The sequence below is a fragment of the Rhea pennata genome, chromosome 2, assembly GCF_028389875.1.
Source record: "Rhea pennata isolate bPtePen1 chromosome 2, bPtePen1.pri, whole genome shotgun sequence".
In the NCBI taxonomy this organism is placed as follows: Eukaryota; Metazoa; Chordata; class Aves; order Rheiformes; family Rheidae; genus Rhea; species Rhea pennata.
The window spans coordinates 145,827,443-145,850,609 of record NC_084664.1 but is presented as its reverse complement, the minus strand read 5'-3'; the positions used below and the strand labels follow the sequence as shown (position 1 = coordinate 145,850,609).

At 40.4% G+C, this 23,167-nt stretch overlaps 1 protein-coding gene across 1 annotated transcript; it reads right to left on the bottom strand.

Annotated features, from left to right (window-relative positions):
• Positions 1-9,938: 9,938 nt before the first annotated feature.
• TRHR (thyrotropin releasing hormone receptor) lies at positions 9,939-22,659 on the bottom strand. The gene is made up of 2 exons (XM_062568380.1): positions 21,865-22,659; positions 9,939-10,346 (listed from the first exon to the last, which is right to left on the bottom strand). The coding sequence occupies exons 1-2, from the start codon at positions 22,657-22,659 to the stop codon at positions 9,939-9,941; spliced, it is 1,203 nt and encodes a 400-aa protein (XP_062424364.1).
• Between the last annotated feature and the right edge of the window lie 508 nt (positions 22,660-23,167).

Here is a 23,167-nt window from a genome sequence, read left to right as displayed (position 1 = left end):
GTGCCAGGAGGTTGGACTAGATGACCTCCAGAGGTCCCTTCCAACCTCACCAACTGTGATGGTTGTTGATCATAGCACAACTTCTCTAGAAATTGAATAATTGAGCAAAAGGGAGCTTTCAGAGTAATATAAATTTGACACCTTATTCTCCTTAGAATTACACCTTGATTTTTACATGCTGTTCTAAATTTTCCCCTTCCAGAGGGAAAGAGGATGCACACAAGAGATAATTTAAATGCAAAAATAGCAGTATTGCTCTTTAGCAATGCATACAAAAGCACTGACAGAATCTATCAAACTTTAAGAGAAACAATTCTTATTTTCCACAGAATTTTTCTATATTTCAGGATTTTCTAGCTCCAGTGACTTGAAATGTGAGTCATCGACAGAACTTTGCACTGCCATGGACCATATCAATGCCCTAAGCACACCAAATGAGCAGGTAGATTTTAGAATAGCTAGAATAGTCAGCTCCAAAATAAACTAGCTCTCAGCATTAAGTCTAACAACATTATAATAATATCTAGTATATAACTTTCATTGGATTGTTTTTTTTTTTTAATTTTTCAATGAGGGATTTGTAACATACTTTGAAAGATGAGAGTAGCAGTAGAATTTAATTATTCATTGTTTTGCAAAAATGCAAATGGTAACACAGAACAATGAAGAAAAGGTTATGACTGAGATGATGTGTGTGTGTGCATGGGCATACACCTAATTCTGAGTTGTGAGGGCCTTAAATATTAATGATCAAATGGTTAAAGCGACAACAAGGTAGCTAGAAATTAGGACTGAGGCACCACAGGGGTTCCTGCTGCTGGTCATGGCATGCTGAAGTTGTGGGATGCAGCCCCCCAAGGAGCTGTGCTGTGGCCAGCTGATCGGCCAGGGCTCCTTACGGCTGTGACTCTGCGTGGGCCTCTGCGTGTTTTCCCGGGGGGCTGTCTGCCCTCGACCAGCTACACTCAATGCAACCAACACAAAATGTAGCTTCTACCTGGTAGTCAGTCCTTGGGAAATATACCCCCTAGGTACTGTTTCTATCCAATGAATCAACACTGGAAATTTCAGTTGCTGGTTGTACTAGAAGAACCAAATTTTTCTGAGCTACATCTCTGTATAGACTTTGATCATCTATAACAGACTCACTGCCTAGGAGCTTCACAGTGCAGCCACCTACTGAATGATGACAATTTTTCATCTGGTGCTAAATCTATTTTTTGTACTGTAACACTCAACCTTTACATGTTTCTTCATGTTAGGCATTACTAAGCAAAAGTAACTATTTTAAAATGTTCCATAAGCAATTCAGGGCATAGGCAACACATTAAGGATTTGACTAATCTTTATAGTCAATACAGAAAAGTAGGTTATGGTAGTTTGAAACTTATCTGGTCCATTTTAGACATCTATCTTTGGTTAAATTGAGTCACTAATTTAGAATAGCTGTTCTCCTCCACAGATAATGAAAGTCTAGGCCTGTACTGTGAATCTCTAAATTTTCCCAGAAAAATGCTATCTGAGATTTGTATTTCAAACTACATGATGAGTCTCCTCTGCTGGTTCCTCATTCATACTTTCACTGAAACAATCTCGCTTGCTGCACTCTTATTCACCATCTGATTTTGGCTAGAGTAGATCTGCAATTTGCGCATCCCTGTGTCCTTTATGAGTACATCCGTGGTCATTGACTTCTCTTTGAAACACACTTGTCTGCCTTTTCATGACATTGTTTGAGAAATTCATGTCAATGACCTTGTAGTATCTGAAGGACTTGCTTATAGTATATAAAGATGTATTGAAAATTTATTTCTGTATCTGTTCGGCAGGGGTTACCGCGGTTACTGTTGTATGTGGGTTTTTCCTTCAACAAAGTGTTTGATGACACTTGGCTTGGTGACAGGCTTATTCAAGCTTTTTTCTCTAGTGATAGATATTCTCACCTGAAGCTACATTTTTGTCCTTGTACCACTTTCCTGAAATAAATGGTTTGCTGGATTTGTTTTTTGAAATCTCTTCAGCTTACTGCACTTTGATCCAGTGTGCAGTCCACAAGCTCCATAAGATCTCAGCAACATTTATTCTCTGGACTGGACTCATCACATGACTAATACAGGCATAGGGCCAGCAGCTAGTTTCTACAGGCACATCCCTTTACTTAGAGGAGCCTTGTTTGCTTTGTTTGTTTGTTTGTTTCCTTTTTGTAGTGGACCGGTCCTCTAATTCATGTGCTTTTATCAAGCCATGACAACATCCAGCTGGCTCTCTGGCCACTCATTGCTGTTCAGATCTGATCACCCCTCAGGAGATCTATCCAACTGTTATAAAACATTTCAAGAAGGGATTCATTTCTTGTTAATTCTTGAATACTAGCTTTAAATTGAGTGTTTTACACCCTGCTGAAAAAAAAATCACATTCATTCAAGTAAGTACAATAATTGCAGATTTGAAAAGAGAAAATATAAGTAAATTTGCTTACGAATGCAAATTATTCTTGGCAGCAGCATTTTCTATTTCAGAACATTCAAAAGCTACACTACCAGTCACATTCTTCAGCGCTGTTATTTTTATCCTCTTCACATCTGTACAAACAGCCGCAGCTTCAGATTAATGAACTTCTGCAGCTGCAGTCTGATGAGTCTGAACGTTATCATTCCTGTTTTCCCTACAGCACTTCATACCTGCACACTGGCACTAAATACACTACATTCAGACAGCACTTCACAAGTTCCTTATCTTTTCAAGTGCTTGTTTTCAATATAAGAGAAGATTCCCTCTCAGGAGCTACTCATCTATCTGAGGTCTGTCTCAATGACTTCCTAGACGTCTCAGAAACACGTAGGCTTGTTCTTCTGACACGGTAGCATGCAAACAACAAGCTATGGTGTTGAATATTGTGATATTTCCTTCTTACACAAAGCTCTGAAAACATCTAATATTGGAGTAAAACTGAAGACCTGGGCAACTCTCAGAAATACAGTCGATAAATTTATGCTGAAAGTGACAATAAATTGGAATTTGACTCTTATCCAGATCATCATGCATTCCATACCAATCTGAAAGTGCATCAAACACCCTTTTCTTCCCTGCTTGGCTCTATACATACTTCGTATCAGCAATAAAAGCATAGATACTGTAATCTGTAGGTACAGATTTTTTTACAAAAAAATTTCCAGTATCATGTAAACCACCAGGTAGACCACCATTACCAATTTGAGGGCACTCAGTTCTGTGTTCATCAAGAAAATTTGCTTGTGCGGAAAGGTTATCAAAAATAAAATCAGCCACACAAATCATTCAACTAAAACTCTCTTGACTCATTTGGTACTAGCTGGCACCAGTGTCCAGGCTGGTACATTCCATTAGGTGGAAATAAAGCACAGAAGAGTAAAAGTTTCTTTTTTTTTTTGTTTGCTTATTTCTAACCATTGCTCTGTTAGCATTGTATCAGTGCTTCGAGATAGTGCAGTCTTCCAAAAGTTTACTTTTAGAAGGACATTCTGCCTGATTGGGTAGAAGTGACTGTTAAAGTTGTATTTGGTGCATATTTTCCAAAAGCTACATCTGGCAAGGTACTTCACTTCATTTATTTTCAGGGCATGAAATAAAGATTTATAATTAAAGCAGATATTCCCAAAGCCTACATGAATTCATCTATATATTACGTCTAGGAGGTACTTAAATATAATGTTCATCTTGCAGAAAAAGCAGAGATATAATGATATTTTCCAAAGGTCATGCATGAGTGAGAGAATGTGAGACCTCATCCAGGAGTTCTATTTTGAAGTTTCCTTTTATTACTCAAAAAATGTACATTTTATTAATATAAATAAGACACTTTAAATTTCAGTGAACCTATAAACCCTTTTCATAGTATTGAAAAGATGTCAACCAATTAGCACTACAAGGGTCCACTTGGAAGGGAAATACACTTTCTTTCATGTAATTCTTAATTATAGAGAACTGATGTAAAAAGAAAAGCAAACAAGGCATGCCCAGTTAAGCTGGTGGTGGGGAGAAAAGTGGCTTCTGGTCTCTGCCTCTGCTGAAAAGTTTATTTCGTATCTTTTTTTGGTTAATTCTGTCTAATATAAAGTGTATAAACCATCCTTAAAGCAGTGACAAGGTTTCACATGAATCCCTTCCCACTTAAGTGAGAATTAGACTAGGCACTAGACCACAAGCAAACTACTTTCTCTTCAGGGAACAAAGCTTGTTACTTATTTATTTATTTATTTATTTTACAGAGTGCTCATTCTCCTATAGATGGAGAAGGATGTTGTTACATTATCTCTCCTTTATGAAGGACAGAAAAGCAAACAAAACTTATGTGTTCAAGTGCCTGTTAGAAGAAAGGAAATGGCAATATAATTGTCTTGCTTGACATTTTATTAGAGTAGCAACAAAAATACATCATAAATTAATCACTACAGTGGCATGCATCAAAGAATTACAGAATGTTTCTTTTGGACAAGAATTATCTTTCCTTGTAAGGAGGAATACATTAATCAGACATACATTTTTCTGAATCGACACGGAATGATTTCACAATCATATTAATGAACAACTTTATAAACCATATGCAGTAACAGAATGAAACCAGAATTACTCTGGATAGGAAAAAAATAGAATCCTTCTAAACTGACTGTTCTTCAGTAGTTTCTGTGAATTCAGATTTCCAGAATTCAGCTCTTTCTAGGGTCACTTAGGCTGAACCAGTTCACTTGTGCTTACTGTATCACTGTGTCCCACTAGTAATGAAAAAATCAGGAAAAAAAATCCCATATGGAAAACAGCAAAACATCAAATAAACAGTTCTATCTCAAGAAGAGATAAGTAAATACTGAAAGATTAATTTGAATTTTCACTGCAATTTGTAACAAATAATACACAACACACTATATACACAATAGTAGAATAGCAGAGAAATAAATAAGCATATACAGCAAAGTTAAAATAATGATTTAGCTTTGTACACTCTTGAAACAGTATGCTTTCTTCACAGTGATGAAGCCCAGGTCTGCTTTTTGTTTAACAGCTGTTTAAAAGACAATCTAGAAATGTCTGTCTGCTAGCAAGGGGCAAGCGACTGATCGCGGGGTGCACTGTGCAGTATGGGAGCTACAGCAGTGGCTCCTAAAGCAGGATCATTTTGATAATTCAATAAATTAGATAATTTGTTTTCTGAAGTGAATTTAGTAGGAGCTGTATCATTTGACTTCCACAGGGGCTTCATACAATTTTTCACAATACATTGCAGCTGTTTTGCTATATGCTTAACTCTGACCCGGAGAGGACTTGCACGAATTTCATCCAAAGTGTGTTTTAAATATATCTGTTACCAATTGCACAATTTGCTAACACTAAAGTCTGCAACACTGAAGAGTTTCACATTGGAAACACTGTATGTACAAAAGCGAAATGCTATAGCACTGTCCCTTATGTCATGTGTTGCGTACAGCTCCAAACAAAAATTCAGTAAGAACATAGCCTGTTGCATCAAAGTCATTAAATGAATATACAAACATTGACTTCAATATTGCTACCATCCAGACATCACTTTCAAGCTAAATGTTGCAGAGAAGGTTATGTTATCCACAAAATAAATACCTAAAGATAAATAGATTACTACAGTCGGTGTTGACATCCAATGACTTCCACTTCAAGTAAAAAGTTCTACTACAGAATTATTAATAAACTTATAATCCTACAAGTTTTTAAATAAAAGCATCTCCACGTATCTAATCTACAACCTCTAGATACAAGAAAAAATGTTAGTTGCTGTTACAAACAGAAAGGTAAACAGAGAACTAGATCTAAAACCACATTAGCACGATTATCTCGCAAAGTTGCTTAGGGGTATCTGTAGGAATTAGCATAACATTAGAATGTATTTTATAAATAACATGATTAAGAGCATAGTCACAGCAAATTATGAGTTAAAACCAGCATTTGAACTTATACTTGCAACTTTATGTGTAGTCTTTATTTGCACAGTTCTGCGTGAATAATCATTTTCTGTTTGCAAAAATAAAAATCGGCATGAAAACACTATTATTATTCCAAGTAATGGTGCATACAAAACTGTCTGCATAAAATTTAACCTTTGCTGAAAGATCACTACGAGTATTGACTAAAATATCTCATTTGCACATCTTAAAAAAGAACTACAAAAGCAGAAGCTGAGAAAGCACAATGCTACTTTTTGAACAGAAATGAAATAAAGGATGGAATTTATTTCTCATATTGTCAATCTGTAAGAATTCTCTTTCAGCCCGTGCTCTGAAAAACAGAAGTCTAAGTTTCTGCCATTCTTACTGTATGAATACTTAGCTCAGTTGTCAGCCCAGCCAGCGTAGCGTAACCAGCGTGTGTAACCAAACAGGCTAACCAGACCTAGGCAGCATACGGTTTCTTTGCCTGCTGATTGCTCTGTAGATTTGTTTGTTTTTTAAATATGAAAAGGACCTAGTTCTGGGACCTCTTTAGAAAGCCTGGGATCTGAAAGAACTCCATATATGTCTAACTGATAAAAGTATTTGAAGTGCATATATTACCAAGAGGAAAATAAAATCTTTTAAGTAGACAGAAGACTGTCATTTCTCCTCTTTCCCACAAGACAAAAATAATTCAAGGCACGGCTTTGGTGCCGCTCCGCCCCATCCCTGCTCCGACTCTAGCGCACGGACGAGGCCGGCAGTCTGGGCCTGAACGAGAAACCCAGGCGACCAGCATTTCACCAGGCATCTCGGTGACAGAACAGCAGTGAAGCGGCGGCAGGCAGGGAGAGCGAAGGGATCCCCGCTTGTCTTCACGCCTCTGCAGCCCTCCTCCGTGCCGCGTCCCCGCCCGGTTCGCTGCTCCACGGGCTTAACGCGTGGCAACCTGCCCTTGCCCTTGCCCTTGCCCTTGCCCTTGCCCTTGCCCTTGCCCTTGCCCTTGCCCTTGCCCTTGCCCTTGCCGCCACAGGTGAGTGAGCAGTTTTGATCTTACTGCGCGCTACAGCTTTATTTACTCAGATGCAGGAGTCTGCTTGCGTCTTGAATGTGCCTCTCAGCTAAGTAAATGCAAGTGCCTGTGTGAGATTTCCCAGGTGATTCCGTTTTACTTGGACAGTTTTTTTTTGCAGTAAAATTTGTTCAGGGTACTGTTCCTCTCCTCGTGATATCCTGATAGGGTACTGTGGCAGGATAGTTTTTAGGCAAGTATGAGCAATAAAAAGCCACAGAGCTGAAATTTCACATTAAGCCTGGCAGGTGACAAGGCTTGTTCAAAGCTGTGTCCTGACTGTTTTTACATTTATGAGACCTGATTGCTAGGTATTCCCTCTCAGATAACCCTGCTGTTCTTCCCTTCTGACCACTGCGTCTCAGTCTGCCTGCGTGACTCACGCAGTATTTATTTTTTCTTGTCCTTTTCAAAGTGACGGAGCCTCCTGGCACGCACCTGCCAGCTGTGCGGGTGTTCAGGAGCGCCAGGGATGGGGCAACTGTGCAGAAACGGCTCGTTAAACGTGTCTAGCACCCTACAGGTTTCAGGTCAGAGTTACCAAGCCTCAGCCCACCCTGTAAACAAGGGAAATGCCTCTGAGGAAGGGAGTTTAGGAAAAAAAACTGCAATACCAGCCAGCCAGCGTGGGACCGGCTCCTAGTGCAGCACACCCAAGTCTGCTCTAGCTGGTGCTCTGACAGCTCCCGTGGTTCTCAGGATATTCTTCAATGTAAAAATGCAAAGAGATGGATGGCAAGAAGGGCTGGTTAAAAAACCTCCTCCTGCCTTTGATTCCTCTTCCATGCTGTGTTGATCATTTTGCCAAGCTGCAAAGTACCCGTTGAGAACTACCAGGTTAAAACAGAAGCAAGGTTACTGATTTGGCAGGAGTCAGATCTTCAAATCCTCTTTGCCATCCAGTGAGTGTGGAGTAGGGGCTTTTGAATGCAGAAGACATGAGTTCACAGCAAAATTTAAATCTGAGGGCTATACGGTATCGATCTTTAAATAACTTTTTGTTTCTGGCTCCAGATTATCAAAAACAGTGCTCAAGATGGTCATGCAAATGAAACATTGTGATTATAAAACTTGGAAAATTAAGGAAGTAAAGTGATGCTTTTTCAGTATTTTCTCTCTTTCCAGGTAAATATACAACTGACTGAATTTTTTAAATGCTTTTTGTACCCTAAAGTATTCTAATGGATACTCTTTGAGAAGAAAAATGAAGAAACACTGGTATTTTAGATTGAATTTTCCTCTTTTCCTGAGACACTAGCTATACTGAAGCTATAACCCCCTTGCAGCAGCCTGAAAGACAATTGCTATTGAACCACAGTAAAATTCACTAGTGAAATATAAAAGTCTGTTCTGATACAGTACACCATTATGTGAATTTCCAGAAGGATTCGGTACTAGAGAGGACTTATATTTCAAGTGGCATATTTATAAACTAGCTCACTGAAAAAATAAGATTTTTAAAAACTTCCTAGTGATTTTTTAATTTGTTTACTCCCCGTTGCAAATTGATTACATGGACTTCCTATCTCATGCTGTTAAAGTTTTTTTTCCTTTTTTCTTTTTTTTTTTTTTAAAAAAAAAGACTTCACCCTCTTTACCTCTTTATCTGCTGATTGAAGCATGTTACGTTGCCCACAATTGAATTTGCGCAGATGTGGGTGCAGGAGGTGAATGACAGATCGTTGCTGCAGTAAGCAGCAGGGCCGGCTGCCCGGGGCTGTGCCCCATGGCGCTGCCCGGCGCTGGGGCATGGCGGGGCAAGAGGAGCCCTTCTCCTCTCGTCCCCCCTTCCCCAGGAGCATCACTCACGGCTCTGCCCTGCCTCGGCTGCTGGGTGCTTTTTGAGAGCACAGACCGCAGTTTGACGTGTACGGGACAGGGAGCGTTCATGTATCCCGCTGAAGTCCCCCCTCTGCTTAAAGTTACAGGTGTGCTTAAGTGCTTCTTCAGTTAGACGTGGCAATACACTCTTTTCACTCCCCAAGTGTGAGAAGCAGAAGGTGTGTAGAGACATGTGGTAACTCCTGCAATTTGATGAGCAGCAAAGCCTTTGCGTTTCACACAGGTTTGTGGGAACAGAGCATCCAATGGATGTACATGACTGCACACGCACAGAGCAATGCGGGGCTCAGGCCTGAGAATTAGGAGAGAAGCACACTGAGAAAGAAACATCTTCCTTTGTTCTCATATCACCTGCAAAAGAAAAGAAAAACATAAATATCCATGTGGATCATCCATGTTGTAAGATGTACAGACTTATGAACAGTATTTAAGCAGCATTACATAAAAGGCAGCATGCAAACAGTGACATGCTTCGTTATCTAGATGAGAGATGGGCTGGACAGATGTGCTGCACATTACTGTGATCCCTACAGAACAGAAACAGATCTGAAGCAGATCTGGTGTGTGGGAGCTCAGTGTCTCCTGTTGGTACTGTCTGCTGGATGGCAACGGGCTGGTGAATGCTGAGCAGGAGCAGGCGGGTCCTGGCTGACATGCAAGAAAATGCCCCATTTCCTTTCTGCAGGCAGTGAGAACAGACCCAGGAGGAGTCACTGAGCTCAGACACCAGTGCCCACCCTCCTGCTGAATATGCGTGAGTCACAGTGCCCGAGCACCAAACACGGGCATCCCACCATCACTCTTTAGGGAATAAGGCTTAACCTAGGTCTTTCTCCACAGCTTTCCCCATATCCCAGCTCCTGCAGGTCATGTCTCGCTCAGTGCAAGACACTATGAGAGCATTACTTGCCATGGTGGGATAGTTTTCCCTCCACACTGTGCAGTGACCTTGTTGCATTTGGTGGCGCATCCAAAAGCACCACTAGCCTTCCCCACTTGTTCACCATGCTGCCGAGCTGCAAGCTATCCCAGCACGACCAGGCACGTGTGAACATGCCCTGGATCTTGAGAAACACACACACCAAATATTAAAATGTGTAAATTGTTACCTCAGAGGACAAGCATGTATCACCAAGGGACATTTTTGTAGAGGACAGATAGGTATTGGTGACAGTAATATCTTCTAGTTCAGTGCTGAAGTGGTCAGGCTCTTTGATGACATTGTAATTTAGGGCCACATTGTAACTGGCAGGTTTCTTGTCCCGTTTCTGCTGGCAATTACAGAGTTTTCTGAAGGCTGCTCTGAATTTCTGGGACATGAGATTGTAAATTACAGGATTGATGGCACTATTCAAATAAATACAGATTCTACAAAATAAAAGGAACCAATTTTCTTGGAAGGGACTGGAGAGAAAGGAATTTACGACGACCAGTGTTCGGTACGGCATCCACAGAAATGCAAACAGGATTACCACCACAGCCAACATCTTGGTAACCTGGGAGAACAAAAAGATAGGCAGAAGGGTAGTACTCAAAGCTGGGGCGGGAGTATATACACTTACAAACAGTAGCTTTATTTTGTGCTACCTTTAGGGAACAGACTTTTCACTTTTGTGACGTTCTGATCAATGATTTATTCAGATCATTTTTTATCAAGGTTTTCTATAGTAAGAAGAACGAAATTTCTTGGCTCCAAATTCATACTAATTTTTGTTAAATGATTCTTTAGAGATGACATCCACAGGATCACAGAAGCATGGAATAGTTGGGGTTGGAAGACATCCCTGGAGATCATCTGATCCAAACCCCTTGCTCAAAGCACAGTCACCTACAGTTGGTTGCCCTAGATCATGTTTAATCGATTTTTGCATATTTCCAAGGATAGAGACTACACAACTGTTCTGAGAAACCTGTTCCAATGCTTGGACACCCTCTAAGTAAAAGTTTTTTCTTATGTTTAAATGGAATTTCTTGTATTTCAATTTGTGCCTGTTGCCTCTTGTCCTGTCACTGGGCACTGCTGAAGAGCCTGGCTCTGTATTCTTTGCATCCTCCTGTCAAGTATTTATACATATTGATCAGATCCCCCCTCAGACTTCTCCAGGCTGAATAGCCCCAGCTCTCTCAACCTCTCCTTATATAAGAAATCTGGCCCTTTGCTGGACTCAATCCAACATGCCCATGTCTCTCTCCTACTGGGGAGCCCAGCACTGGACACAGCACTCTTGACATGTCTAACCAGTGCTGACTATAGGGGAAGGATCTCTTCCCTCGGCTTGCGGACCACACTCTGTTCAGTGCAGCCCAGGATGCTGTTGACTTTTTTGTTGCAAGGGTACTTTGCTGGCTCATGGTCTATATTTTGTACACTGGGACTCCCTGATCCTTTTCCACAGAGCTGCTTTCCTGCAGATCAGCCCCTAGCCTGTACCCTAGCCTGGGGTTTTCCTCCCTGGGTGCAGGACTTTGCACTTCCCTTTGTTGAACTTCACGAGGTTCCTCTCTGCCAATCTCTGCAGCCCGTTGAAGTCCCTCTGAATGGCAGCACAGCTCTCTGATGTACCAGCCACTCCTCTCAGTAAGCTAATTATTGCAGAGCTGAGAATTTGCAATTGCTTTATCTGGAAAGAGGTGGTGATTCAAATACAAAAAAGGGGAACATTTTTCTTCCAGTGGCATTAGGTTTCCTCTTTTTGGCTAGTATGGTCTGCAGAGTAATTGAACCTGAAAGCTTTTTAGATTATCTGCTTTAATACCTACCCTAAAACTCCTTTAATATCTACCTTAAAAGGATTTCCAAAAGCCAAAAATGATGCAAAAAACTTGGCTTAGATTTATTTCTAATACAAAGATCCTCAACATTTAATTAGATCTTCATTATTTAATGTTTACTCTGAGACATCAGTTATAGCCTACACAGTCAGAAAGATGAGGGATTATCCATAAAACTTTATTATTATAAGAACTTTCACCTATTGTGTAAATTAGCTTTGAGAAAAAGAAGGGGAAAAAAGAACCTTTGGGATGTCCAGGATAGCTGAAATGAAGTGAACTAGAAATAATTAAAAATTAAGGGAAAAAATGTGAGAAGAGTTCTCTTGTAAATAGTTTGGATTTAGAGTGTGTATTTCCCTAGCCTGCTTTTCTTATTTACTGCTCACAAACCTACGTAATAGAGAAAAATGCAAATGTGAATGCCTTAGGTAATTAAAAGGATCACTTTTCCTTATATCCCAGGAACTTCTAAAAGCAACAGTCCTGAGGACACGGTCACAAACGGTTGCCAGATTCAGGGCTGAGCTGCAGCTCAGCAGTGCAGACCAGTTCTGGTTGACAAACGCTCAGGACTCCTCATTTTCTTTCTCTCCTCCCTCCAGGTTCTACCTGGAATCGAGGTTCAGCTAAGTCCAGCTAACAGATTTGTGGCATCAACTCCACCGTTCAAAGAAAGAATGGGTAACAGACTATACAGGAATCAAAGTACTTTACTGCAAGAAGCTGAGCAGGTGACCTGACTATCATACCTGTCAATCATTGACAATTTAAATAGGTCTTGAAAATGTATTTAAAGAACAGTTACTCTGAGAACCAGTTACAGTGATGCAACTCTAGGTGCAAATCCTATGCTCTCCCTGAAGTAAATTGATTATACTTAACCAATCTGACAGCCTTCTATGATGGACTGACTGGCTGGGCAGATGAGGGCAGAGCAGTGGACGTTGTGTCCCTTGACTTCAGCAAGGCTTTTGACACTGTCTCCCATAACATCCTCCTAGGCAAGCTCAGGAAGTGTGGGTTAGATGAGTGGACAGGGAGGTGAATTGAGAACTGGCTGAAAAGCAGAGCTCAGAGGGTCGTCATCAGTGGTGAGGAGTCTAGTTGGAGGCCTGTGGCTAGTGGTGTCCCCCAGGGCTCAGTCCTGGGTCCCATCCTGTTCAGCTTCTTCATCAGTGACCTGGATGAGGGGACAGAGTGCATCCTAAGCACTGTTGCTCAGTTTGCTGATGATACCAAGCTGGGAGGAGTGGCTGACACACCTGAGGGCTGCGCTGCCATTCAGAGAGACCTGGACAGGCTGGAGAGCTGGGTGGAGAGGAACCTCCTGAGGTTCAACAAGGGCAAGTGCAGGGTCCTGCACCTAGGGAAAAATAACCCCAGGCACCAGTACAAGCTGGGGGCTGACCTACTGGAGAGCAGCTCTGCAGAGAAAGACCTGGGAGTGCTGGTGGATGACAAATTGACCATGAGCCAGCCATGTGCCCTTGCAGCCGAGAAGGCCAATGGTGTCCTGGGGTACATTGGGAAGACTGTTGCCAGCAGGTGGAGGGAGGTGATCCTGCCCCTCTGCTCAGCCCTGGGGAGGCCTCGTCTCGAGGTCTGTGTCCAGTTCTGGGCTCCCCACTACAAGAGAGACATGGAGCTACTGGAGAGAGTCCAGTATAGGGCTACAAAGATGATCAGAGGGCTGGAGCACCTGCCCTATGAGGAACGGCTGCGAGAGCTGGGCCTCTTCAGCCTGGGGAAGAGAAGACTGAGGGGGGATCTGATCAATGTGTGCAAGTACCTGAAGGGAGGGTGTCAAGGGGACGTGGACAAACTCTTTTCAGCTGTCCCATGTGACAGGACAAGAGGCAATGGGCAGAAATTGAAGCACAGGAAGTTCCGCCTGAGCGTGAGGGGGAATTTCTTCCCTGTGAGAGTGACGGAGCACTGGAGCAGGTTGCCCAGAGAGGTTGTGGAGTCTTCTTCTCTGGAGATCTTCAAGGCCCGCGTGGATGCGATCCTGTCTACCATGGTCTAGGTGACCCTGCTGAGCGGGGAGGTTGGACAAGGTGATCTCCAGAGGTCCCTTCCAACCTTAGTTATTCTATGATTCTATGATAATTACAGTCAAGAACTGGAGAGATTCAAAAACAGCAGCCATGGAGCTGCCTGCGTGCAGATGTGGTGTCGTGAGCAAGCAGCTGAGTGAGGCTGATTGGGTCTCAGTCAAGAATTACTGCAACAACAGTGGGAAGCTGCCACAGCGCCAATACACTCAAGAAGCATTCAGAAATACCAGCTTTGGTTTACACACGTGCTATGTGAAGAGAAGATCCAGAGCTTAAGTATAGTCGTGTCTCTGAGACCCGCTGTAAGCTATCTGGGTTCAGATAGCTGTTTGCTCTTTTGTAAGTCCTCCTCAGGCTGGCTGCAGAGGCAGTGAGCTTTCACAGCCACCTGAGAGCAGCGAGAGCAGCTATGGTCGGTGCTATGGTGGCTCTCATTGTGCCCCAGCATGGAGTGGGGCTTGTCACCACAGAGACAGTCCTTACACACTGAGCCAAAGGCACTGCAAACATGCCATTTTTACCCTGAATTTATCATTACAGATGAACACAGTTTCTAAACATGATTTAGGCAAAAGCTGTTTTCTTACCACCAACAAAAATCTTCACTGGGATTGATAGGGTTGCATAGAAAGAGCTAAGAGAAAGGTTTGGTTCACTGTGTTTAAATAAACTGTCATATCCATTCTCAAATCACTTAATATTAAATGTAACTAAACATACTGGGAGAGGGAGCTAGTTATTTTATGTCAGTGAAGTGCTGGAAGGACAATTTTTTTGAGGAATCTGCTTTTCATTACCTCTTCTTTCTAGCCGTACACCAAACTCCTGAAAGCATAGGCAATGGCTTTTACATCAGTCTGGAGAGCTTATTAATTACTCAGGTGAAGGCAAACATACCCTGATTCTCTTTTCTTGTGGATGTGCACTGCATATTCTATACTCAGAGTACAAATTATTCTCAGTTAAGGAAATTGAAAACATGATTAAAAGGCTTTGTGCAAATCCATTTCAGTCCAAATTACAAATGTACTTTGAACGATATTGAAATGCTTCAGTTTGCACATACTACATGTAGCCACTTTTCAAGTCCAATCTTTTGGGTTCTGAGAATGTTCTGAAAATATTTTAAATGTTTTTGCTAACCAGATTCCCAATATTTTAATTCTGAATTGGGAATATGGGATCTTTTGACTGAGCTAGGTGAGATAGAATGGAAGTGTGGAAGGGTTCAAAGAGCTAGGATCTGATTTGGAAGACTGAACAAGAATATGGGAGAAAGAAAAGGAAATGTAGGCCGCAGGTTATGAGTCCACAAGCATCTTAACCAATTTAACATGCTAAAGCTTAGCTGCTAAAAAGGCAGCTAGATTACTTCCCTGTCTTTCCATCAGCTTCTCTTGGCCTCTTGATCCCTTTTCAGGTAATGAAATGAGCTACCAAGTTAGCTCATGGAATTGATACTCTCAGAAAAATTGTTTTCTGTGAAAGACAAATCTCTTCTCTATCCTTAAGTTCTTGAACTTGTACCGTCTCAGGTATATATCTGCTCTGAATCCCTGGTCCTAAATACCAGCCATAATAAAATTACAGAACAAATGGACAAACCTTGCAAAGTTCAAAAAAGAACCTTTACCTTTTATTTGTCAAAACCAAGACTGAAAGTAAGTGGAATTGTGATGGTGGTGCCATATATGAAAAACAAAAGATAAAGACGCGCTGAGATTTATTTTAGTTATTATCATATATATGATTGTTTTCAAACAAATGAATAGAAAGAAGTTTTGAGGTTTTTGTCTTCTGCTCTTCAACACTTGTTATTAATTCAGCACTATACCATTAAATGTATTTGCAAGCATAAATAAATCTCAGTAGCTGATCTGCCTCCTCTAATCTACATTCAGTATACAATCTACAGGGAAACTTTCATTCTTGATGATGTTTTGATATATTTCCAGAATTCAGACTCCAATGTACTTTTGAACATTTGCCATGAGAAAGATTCTTGGAGCCAGTGGGTTCGCAGCAAATATTCTGCTTGTACAATGCCAAGATCTATTTATTTCACTTGGCCTTTGGAGTGAGTTAAGTAAAATGAATGTACATACTGACGTAAAGATCACAAAGTGATCTTGAATAATGACTATTGAATAGTCATGAATATTATACCAATATGACATAGCATATGAATATGCTATGAATAATAGCTAAGGAATTATTAGCTCAAGTTTCAGGCATGCATAATGTTGAAGCTGTAATGTGTGTGAATATAAATATAAGTTGAATATGAACTGCTGCTTGACAGAGGCAATGAGTTGATTATGTTGAATTTGGTTCATCTGTAATTTTCAGTAATGGACAATCTGGTCAAAGCCTAGGTACGGACACTTGTATTTTTTCCAGATTGAATTTATGCACACACATTACTATTTATGCACTATGAATGCCTACAACTGTAGTTAATGAGTTTGCTCAATTACTACTCATTTGGATTAGAGTACAGTCAATGAATGAGTTTTCTGAAAGATTTAACAGTATGGATGGTTGCATGTTTCCAAAATAAGAAAAAAAAAATCTCTTTTAACCGCCTCCTGTCTTCTCTTTTAACACTGTGTAGTTCTGACAGACCCTTGTGTCACACTCTGTTCACTATATTTCAAAGCCTTTTAGATGGAAAAAATGGATACACCAATAAAGTCTGAAATCTCTTTGCTTTTTTAAGAAATGAGATTTCATAAAGGCTAAGGGAAATATTTGTAGAAACATTAAAAATACAGTTCTAGTAGGAAGCAAAGGTGCTGATCAATGATGTTGAAATCTCAGTCACATTTTCTTCTCTGAAATCTTGATCAGTTTTGCCTGTATCTACAGGCTGTGACATCTCATTAGACACCTACTTAAAGGAAGAGTGCCACCAAAATATTGGCCCCGTTGAAATCGGTTGCTGATCTGTTACTGATTTAAGGGATATAAGGATGTTATACTTCCATTTGGCTGTAAAATGTCTTGAAATATCCACCTTCAAGCTTCATTGCTACTGTATGCAATAGTTGCCTTAGTTCCATGGCAACAACTGCAATTTCCCAGATGCTTCAGGAGGACTGGGATTTCTTCACAGTTAAAAAAAAAAAAAAAAAAAAAAAAAAAAAAAAAGTCTTAAATTCATAGTCTATGTTTTATGGCAAGTGGGAAGAAATCAATTTCAATTAATTTCTTTGGGGCAGTGATTATCTGCAGAAATGATCATACAGCAGTGAAATAAATCTGAATATAGATTTTGCATTGAAGTCCCTTCTTCCATGCTGAATAGCGTAAATGCGTCTTTGAACTGTCTTTCCTTAAGAGACGCTTTTTGCCAAGATACTGTCATCTAATCTTACTGATCTTTCCTCTCATAAGCATTGAAGTTTCAGCCACTATGAACTATGAACAGTTGACTGCTGTGTGTTGGATAATTTTGCTTTCTCACCCATCCTGCAGTTGAACATGATTACAAGGAAATAGGTACACCAGAACTATTTCATTCTGTTTTCTCAGGTTCAAATTGTGCAAAGCACGTAACTCAACAAAAATATTCTATAATTTCTCTGTGATCAAAGAGATCTCACCTTTCTCTTTGTGACCATTTTATTTTCTCCTAATCTTCTCTTGCACAAAACTACATAAACTGTAGTCCATAAAGTCACTATTTCTTTAACACTGAAACCTCTTATAGGTAGTTAAATGTTTTTCCACAATATTGTTCAATTATTTATGAAGTCCAGTCTAGTAAGATTATTTCTTTTGCAAAGCACGACTGAAACCCCAGTCAATGCATTCGTCACTAGTGCCATCAGACATAATAGGTTTCTTTAGGATTTTTCTTTAAGTGAAAAAAAAAAGCACATGAAGGTTAACCAACATGTTTTGGTACCTAAAACAAGCTTAATACTAGTTTATGGCTCATGGCAATAAAGCCCAATGCCATGTAGCCTTGAGCACAAGCTGTTTCCTCTCTGAAAGTGGAGCTTATCAATACTGCATCTTCTTCTGGAAGAGATCTTCACTAAGGAGACAATCAACTGTTACCTGCTAACTTTAGTGGTTAATCAAAAGCCCTGAAAAGGATATAAATTACTCTTATTGCTTTTCATAATAAGGATCAGTTGAATTTTTCTTCTGACAATGCCAACACATCTCAGAAACAGAATGAACTGGTTTCTGTTCCTTCTGGCACATAATAAGCCTGATGGAAAATGGACTCTGATGCAACTTGCCTGACTATTGTATAATACTGGTTTTCTTTTTGAAAATTTTAAAAATATTTTTATCAAACCCTTCTATTTAGTACAGTTCTGTAAAACAGATAAATAATCCACCTGAGTGGGATTGTTTTAGCTTTCCACAAGTGAAATTAAGAATAGAGTTTAACACATACTATTGTTACATATCGATACTTAATTTCTCAGTGGAACTCTTGCTTGCAGTGTAAATAACTCATAATTTAAGTAACTGCCCAAAATCAGCAGGAAGAGATGCTATTTAATGAACTAAAAATGCATTGGAAATGGAGATACTTTCCTTCTGCTTTGAGATTTTAAAGGAAAGGCTGAACTTTTTCTGTCTTTTTTTTGTTCATCTTCCTTGTTCAGTATTTTCTTGTAGTGCTTTGGGGGACCCTAAATAGCAGCTTAATGGCTTTTTCCACCAGTACTTGTCCTCCAACGCTTTTTGATAGAGATGTATTTTTCCTTTAGTAAATAGATTTTGTTCCTGCTAGCTTTCCAGACATCAGAGTGAAATAAATATTTCCTCAAACTAACATGGTTCAGTGACTTTTAAATCATGTTGGTGGGAGGATGAAGGCAGGGAATAGCATGAGTATGCAGAGGACCATTTTCTACCTGGAAGAAGTGATTATCATTCATTAGTGATGTAACATCATCTCATTCTGTGCTCATCCCTAGAGTACTCACAGGAAAAATATGTTAAGATAGGCTTGACTCACTACTCTAAAAAATATTTCAGGTCTCATTTCTAAATCATCTGAACCATTCTGAAGACAAAACAAAAGTCTTCAACATCTTTTTTCCCCCTTTTACAACTAGCATTAAATATATTTGTGTGAGAGACTGAAAATCTCTGTTCTAAGGAAAGTGAGCTTAGTCCATCTATGGTGTTTCTGCAACACCGATCTCCTTGCCTCCTTCTTCTCACTGCCAAGCTGCCATATACCTCCCTTGCCCCAGCTCAAGCAACTGCCGTCCACAGCTGTAGGGAAATGGTTACTTCACACTGTGTTTGCTTCCTCCCTGAGCAGAGAGCTATTCTAGATGCCATGTCCTCCCTTGTCTTGCCCTCTCCATTGGTGTCAGGCTTGAGATATTGAATCCAAGATGTTTTCCAAGTTGGTCTTCACATTTTCAGTCAATCAACTTCTAATTCTGGGCTTATTCCTCATACCAGGAACCTAAGTGCTCTATTGCTATTTTTTTTCAAGGAAAAGAAAAAAGAAATTGCTTTATTATAATATATGACTCATACTAAAAAGTAGTGACTGTATGTAGAAGTCTGAGTCTAATTCTTGGAAGCTGACATAGAAAGAGAGTTGACAATACACATCATATGCTAATACTATAATATATGGTAAAAACTTTCTAAAAAATGGGAATAGTGAGTTCTGTCATGAGTTAGGAATAACTTCAGAAGGTGCTCCTGAACTAAAATACAGTGACTGTATGACAAGTTAGAGGACAAAACACTATCTTACCCGGTAATTAGCAAGTTTGAACCAGTTTTAACAAAGGGAGATTTTCAAAATGTTGATAGGGTAATGAAAAGTCCCAAGGAAATTAAAGGAAGTGGAAAGATCTGCCTGTCTGGGTCAAGCTAAATCCAGATTAGGGAAGTAATCCATGTCAGACTATGTGAGTATATCAATTCACATATTCTGCCATACATGGAGTAATCACAGTGAAAAATGGTTACGAAATATCTTGGATTAAACCTGTATGAATGTTCAGGAATCCTATCTAACTTACTGTTTTATTCTGGTATTCTGGCATATTACATAAATGTGAGCTCATAATAAATCAATAATAATAGTAATTGACTCATAATAACTGAATGGAGCATGCATTAATTTCATTTTGTAGAAACATTCTTGGATAAAAATGAATGAGAATTGCTACAGAAGTAAGAACTTTATACCACTCTTCCTGTCACTTTTTCTGCAATTCACATGCTGGAGATCACATGCAACTGTTACTTTAGTGCAAGTACAATGTTGAGAAGGCATATATCTACATATATCTGTATACACATATATATATACACACACACACACATACATATGCATATATGCACACATAAGTGTATATATGTCTATATTTATATATCTGTATCTATCTGTATATATGTGTATATATACTTATCTTTAAATGAGAGTAGAATTCACTATGAGGCCAAAATATGCTGTTAGTTACATCTGTACTGTGTCTTTCTTAAAACAGTGGGAAATTTGTCTCTTCATGGCTGTTGAGACTTTAGACTTTTTGAATATGGACTTATGTTTTCCCATTTTACACCACCGGCTATATTTTGAATGCTGCTATTTTATAAATAATATTACTAATAATCTCATACTATCCTTGCTTTGCTTCTTACGTTGCACTGTATGCATGTGCTAGCTTTACTGATAATGAAGCTGCATTAATCCATCAAGTTACTTATGCTTTTAGAAAAAATCTTGCTGTCTTTATAAGACCTAAAAGACATCATATAATAATTCTCATGTTTAGGTTTTCATAATACATCTACTGTCTGTAATGCTCAGATGCTTTATAGATTTTTCTGTTTTTCAAATGAGCACATATAATGCACTAAGCACATATAATCAAGCATATGTACTAAAGTAATAATGACAACTTGAAAAGTAGTTTATCTTATTTTTCTGCTAATTAATGGACAAAAAATTTAAACACTTCTAATCCAAATATTTAACTGTAAGTGAAGACATAATTAAAAACTAGCTCAGATGTTTCAGTTTGTAGGTTTCTAGGCAAACCTACAAACCTCTGGTGCTCTGAATGTTTGGTGTTATAGCGGGCAGGTCAGTCGACTTTTGAGGTCAATGGCTCATGTTAAGGGGAAAAGTCCCTTTCATTAAATGATAGCAATCTACATAAAGAAATAGGAAAATAAAGCTCGACCCATCACCCAGGTGCACTCAGCTTGTCCTAAGAGGCGAGCCCCTCAGCACTGCAACCTGCAGCATCCCTTGTGCCCGGGCAGCCCTCCGGAGTTGGTCACCCCAGCAGCCGAGGGGGTGTCAGCCCCACGGGGCGGCGTGGGGCAGCGCGGCCCCACACTCACCCCAGCACCACCCCAGCCTCTTCCCAAGGGGCAGTCGCGAAGCAGCGCACCCTGCATTGCTCAGCACTGGACCCAGCAGCGTTAACTGCTCTGTGCCGCCTGTGTGTGAGGCAGATTGCTTTATTGTGAATAGCTATAAAAGATTTATTCTATTAACTATATTCTAGTAATATAATTACACATTGCAGCACATAAAAGCAAAAATATAAAGAAGCCAGTCAAATCTGTGCCTCAGTTTTGAGCTGTCAGTGCATAAAAGTATTTCCTGAAAGGAAGAGTAACAAAGATAATAAACATTTATAACGCATTTTTATATACAGACTCACTTAAGTAGACATTTCACTATTTCATAGTAAGGATATCAGAAACAGGAAAAGTAGAAACTTCACTTTGTTCTTGCAGTGACACAGTGCCTTAGCCCTCAAAACCTGGTAAACCTCAAGTCTACTAAACTCCCAGGCAATTTCCTTCTCTTCATATCTCAAAACTAAGTCAGGAGTCACTTTTGCATATTTGACAGCATTACTGACAGGCTATAATACGAGAAAAGTACAGTCAAAAATATGTTTCATTCCTTACCGGCACCTCCTAATTGCTTTTTGATATAGGAAATGAAATATCTTTTGCCCTAGTTCTAGCAGGAGGCAATAATGTATAGGCAAGGAAAAAAAAATATTTATAAATACATAAATATATGCATCATATTATTTCGGCTCGACAACATAATAAAAAGGGATAGTATGTTTTACCCCTTTCCAAATGTCTAAGCTGGTGATCTCAAAAACAAAGATGTTCTACATTTCAGGAAGCCATTTCAAATGCAGTGTCCTACCTGCCTTCTAGAAGCAATAGTGCTATTGAAACTTCTGTTAGTCATCTTGGAATTCACAGGCTTGTTTTGGTGAGCCAAGTCATTCCTCCACACTTTAGAGTTTTCTTTTGGATCTGAAGGGATGGGGTTCAGGAACAGTATTCTAGCAATCAGCCCATAGAGGACAGTTGCCAGTATCATTGGTACAACATAAAATATACCAAAATCCATCATATAGATAGGAGAATAATAGCTCCTGGACACCTTGTAGCCACAGGACACAACAGTAGTGTCTTTGTAGACTACTGTATTGAGGTCTAGCAGGAAAAACCAGAGCATACAGTATATGGAGGTGAAAGCCCAGACAAAAATAATGATCTTTTTGGCTCTTGAAAAAGTGCATAGGAATTGAGCTTTGATTGGGTGACAGATGGCTATGTATCTCTCGATGGTGAAGGCAGTGATGGAAAAAGAAGAAGCATTGATCCCTAGGTACTGGAGATAAGTAATACAGAGACATCCCACGTAGCCATATACCCAGGATCCATATAGGCTTTCTGTGATATTGGGCAGTCCTGCAGCCACCAGCACCATGAGATCTGCCACAGCCAGACTCACCAGATAGCAGTTAGTGGGAGTTCGCATGTGTTTGGTTCGGAGGACCACCAAAACCACCATGATGTTGCCCACGATGCCCAGGCCACAGATGATAAGGACCAGGAGAATGGTAACCACTTGGTATTCGACTGTGACAATCTCTTGGCTCGTTGCCAGCAGCCCAGTTTGGTTTTGCTCATCCCCCGTGCCATTCTCCATCTTCACCAGCTGGATGCTGCTTCTGCCAGCTGGTTGGTCTCAGCATGTGTTCCCCACGGCCCCCCGCAAACCACTGGGCAGAGCAGAGCGTGGCTGCCGCGTAGCCCTGGGGCGCCCTCGCCATAGAGTCATGGTCCCATTGCTGCCTTGCCTTCCCCTCACCCTACAGCACCCAGCCTTTCCGGCTCTGTAAATTCAGTTACCGGACAGGTAGGTCCCTCTCAGATCCATTTCACTTGCACAGGTTAAAATGCTGTTTTTCCATAGCTGGCTCGAGGCATTCGTGAAAGCACAGCCGGTGGAGGTGGGTGCTCTCCCTCTGCGGAGGAGGAGGAGGAGGAGGAGGAGGGAAGGCAGAGCCCTTTCCGCACTGCCCGCTGGCTCAAGCTCTGCACGGGACTGTGCTGCTCCGGTCCTAGCAGGCTTCAGCATCGCAGCTTTCCAGGAGGAGTCGCGCGGCGCTGAGGGTGGAGACATCGGGGGGAGGTGGAAGGAGAGCGCTTTGCAA

Coding starts and splice junctions, on each gene's coding strand:
- TRHR (XM_062568380.1), bottom strand. CDS start 22,659: ATGGAGAATGGCACGGGGGATGAGCAAAACCAAACTGGGCTGCTGGCA. Junction 10,347..21,864: donor CTATTGCTTCTAGAAGGCAG/GTAGGACACTGC, acceptor TTGTTCTCCCAG/GTTACCAAGATGTTGGCTGT.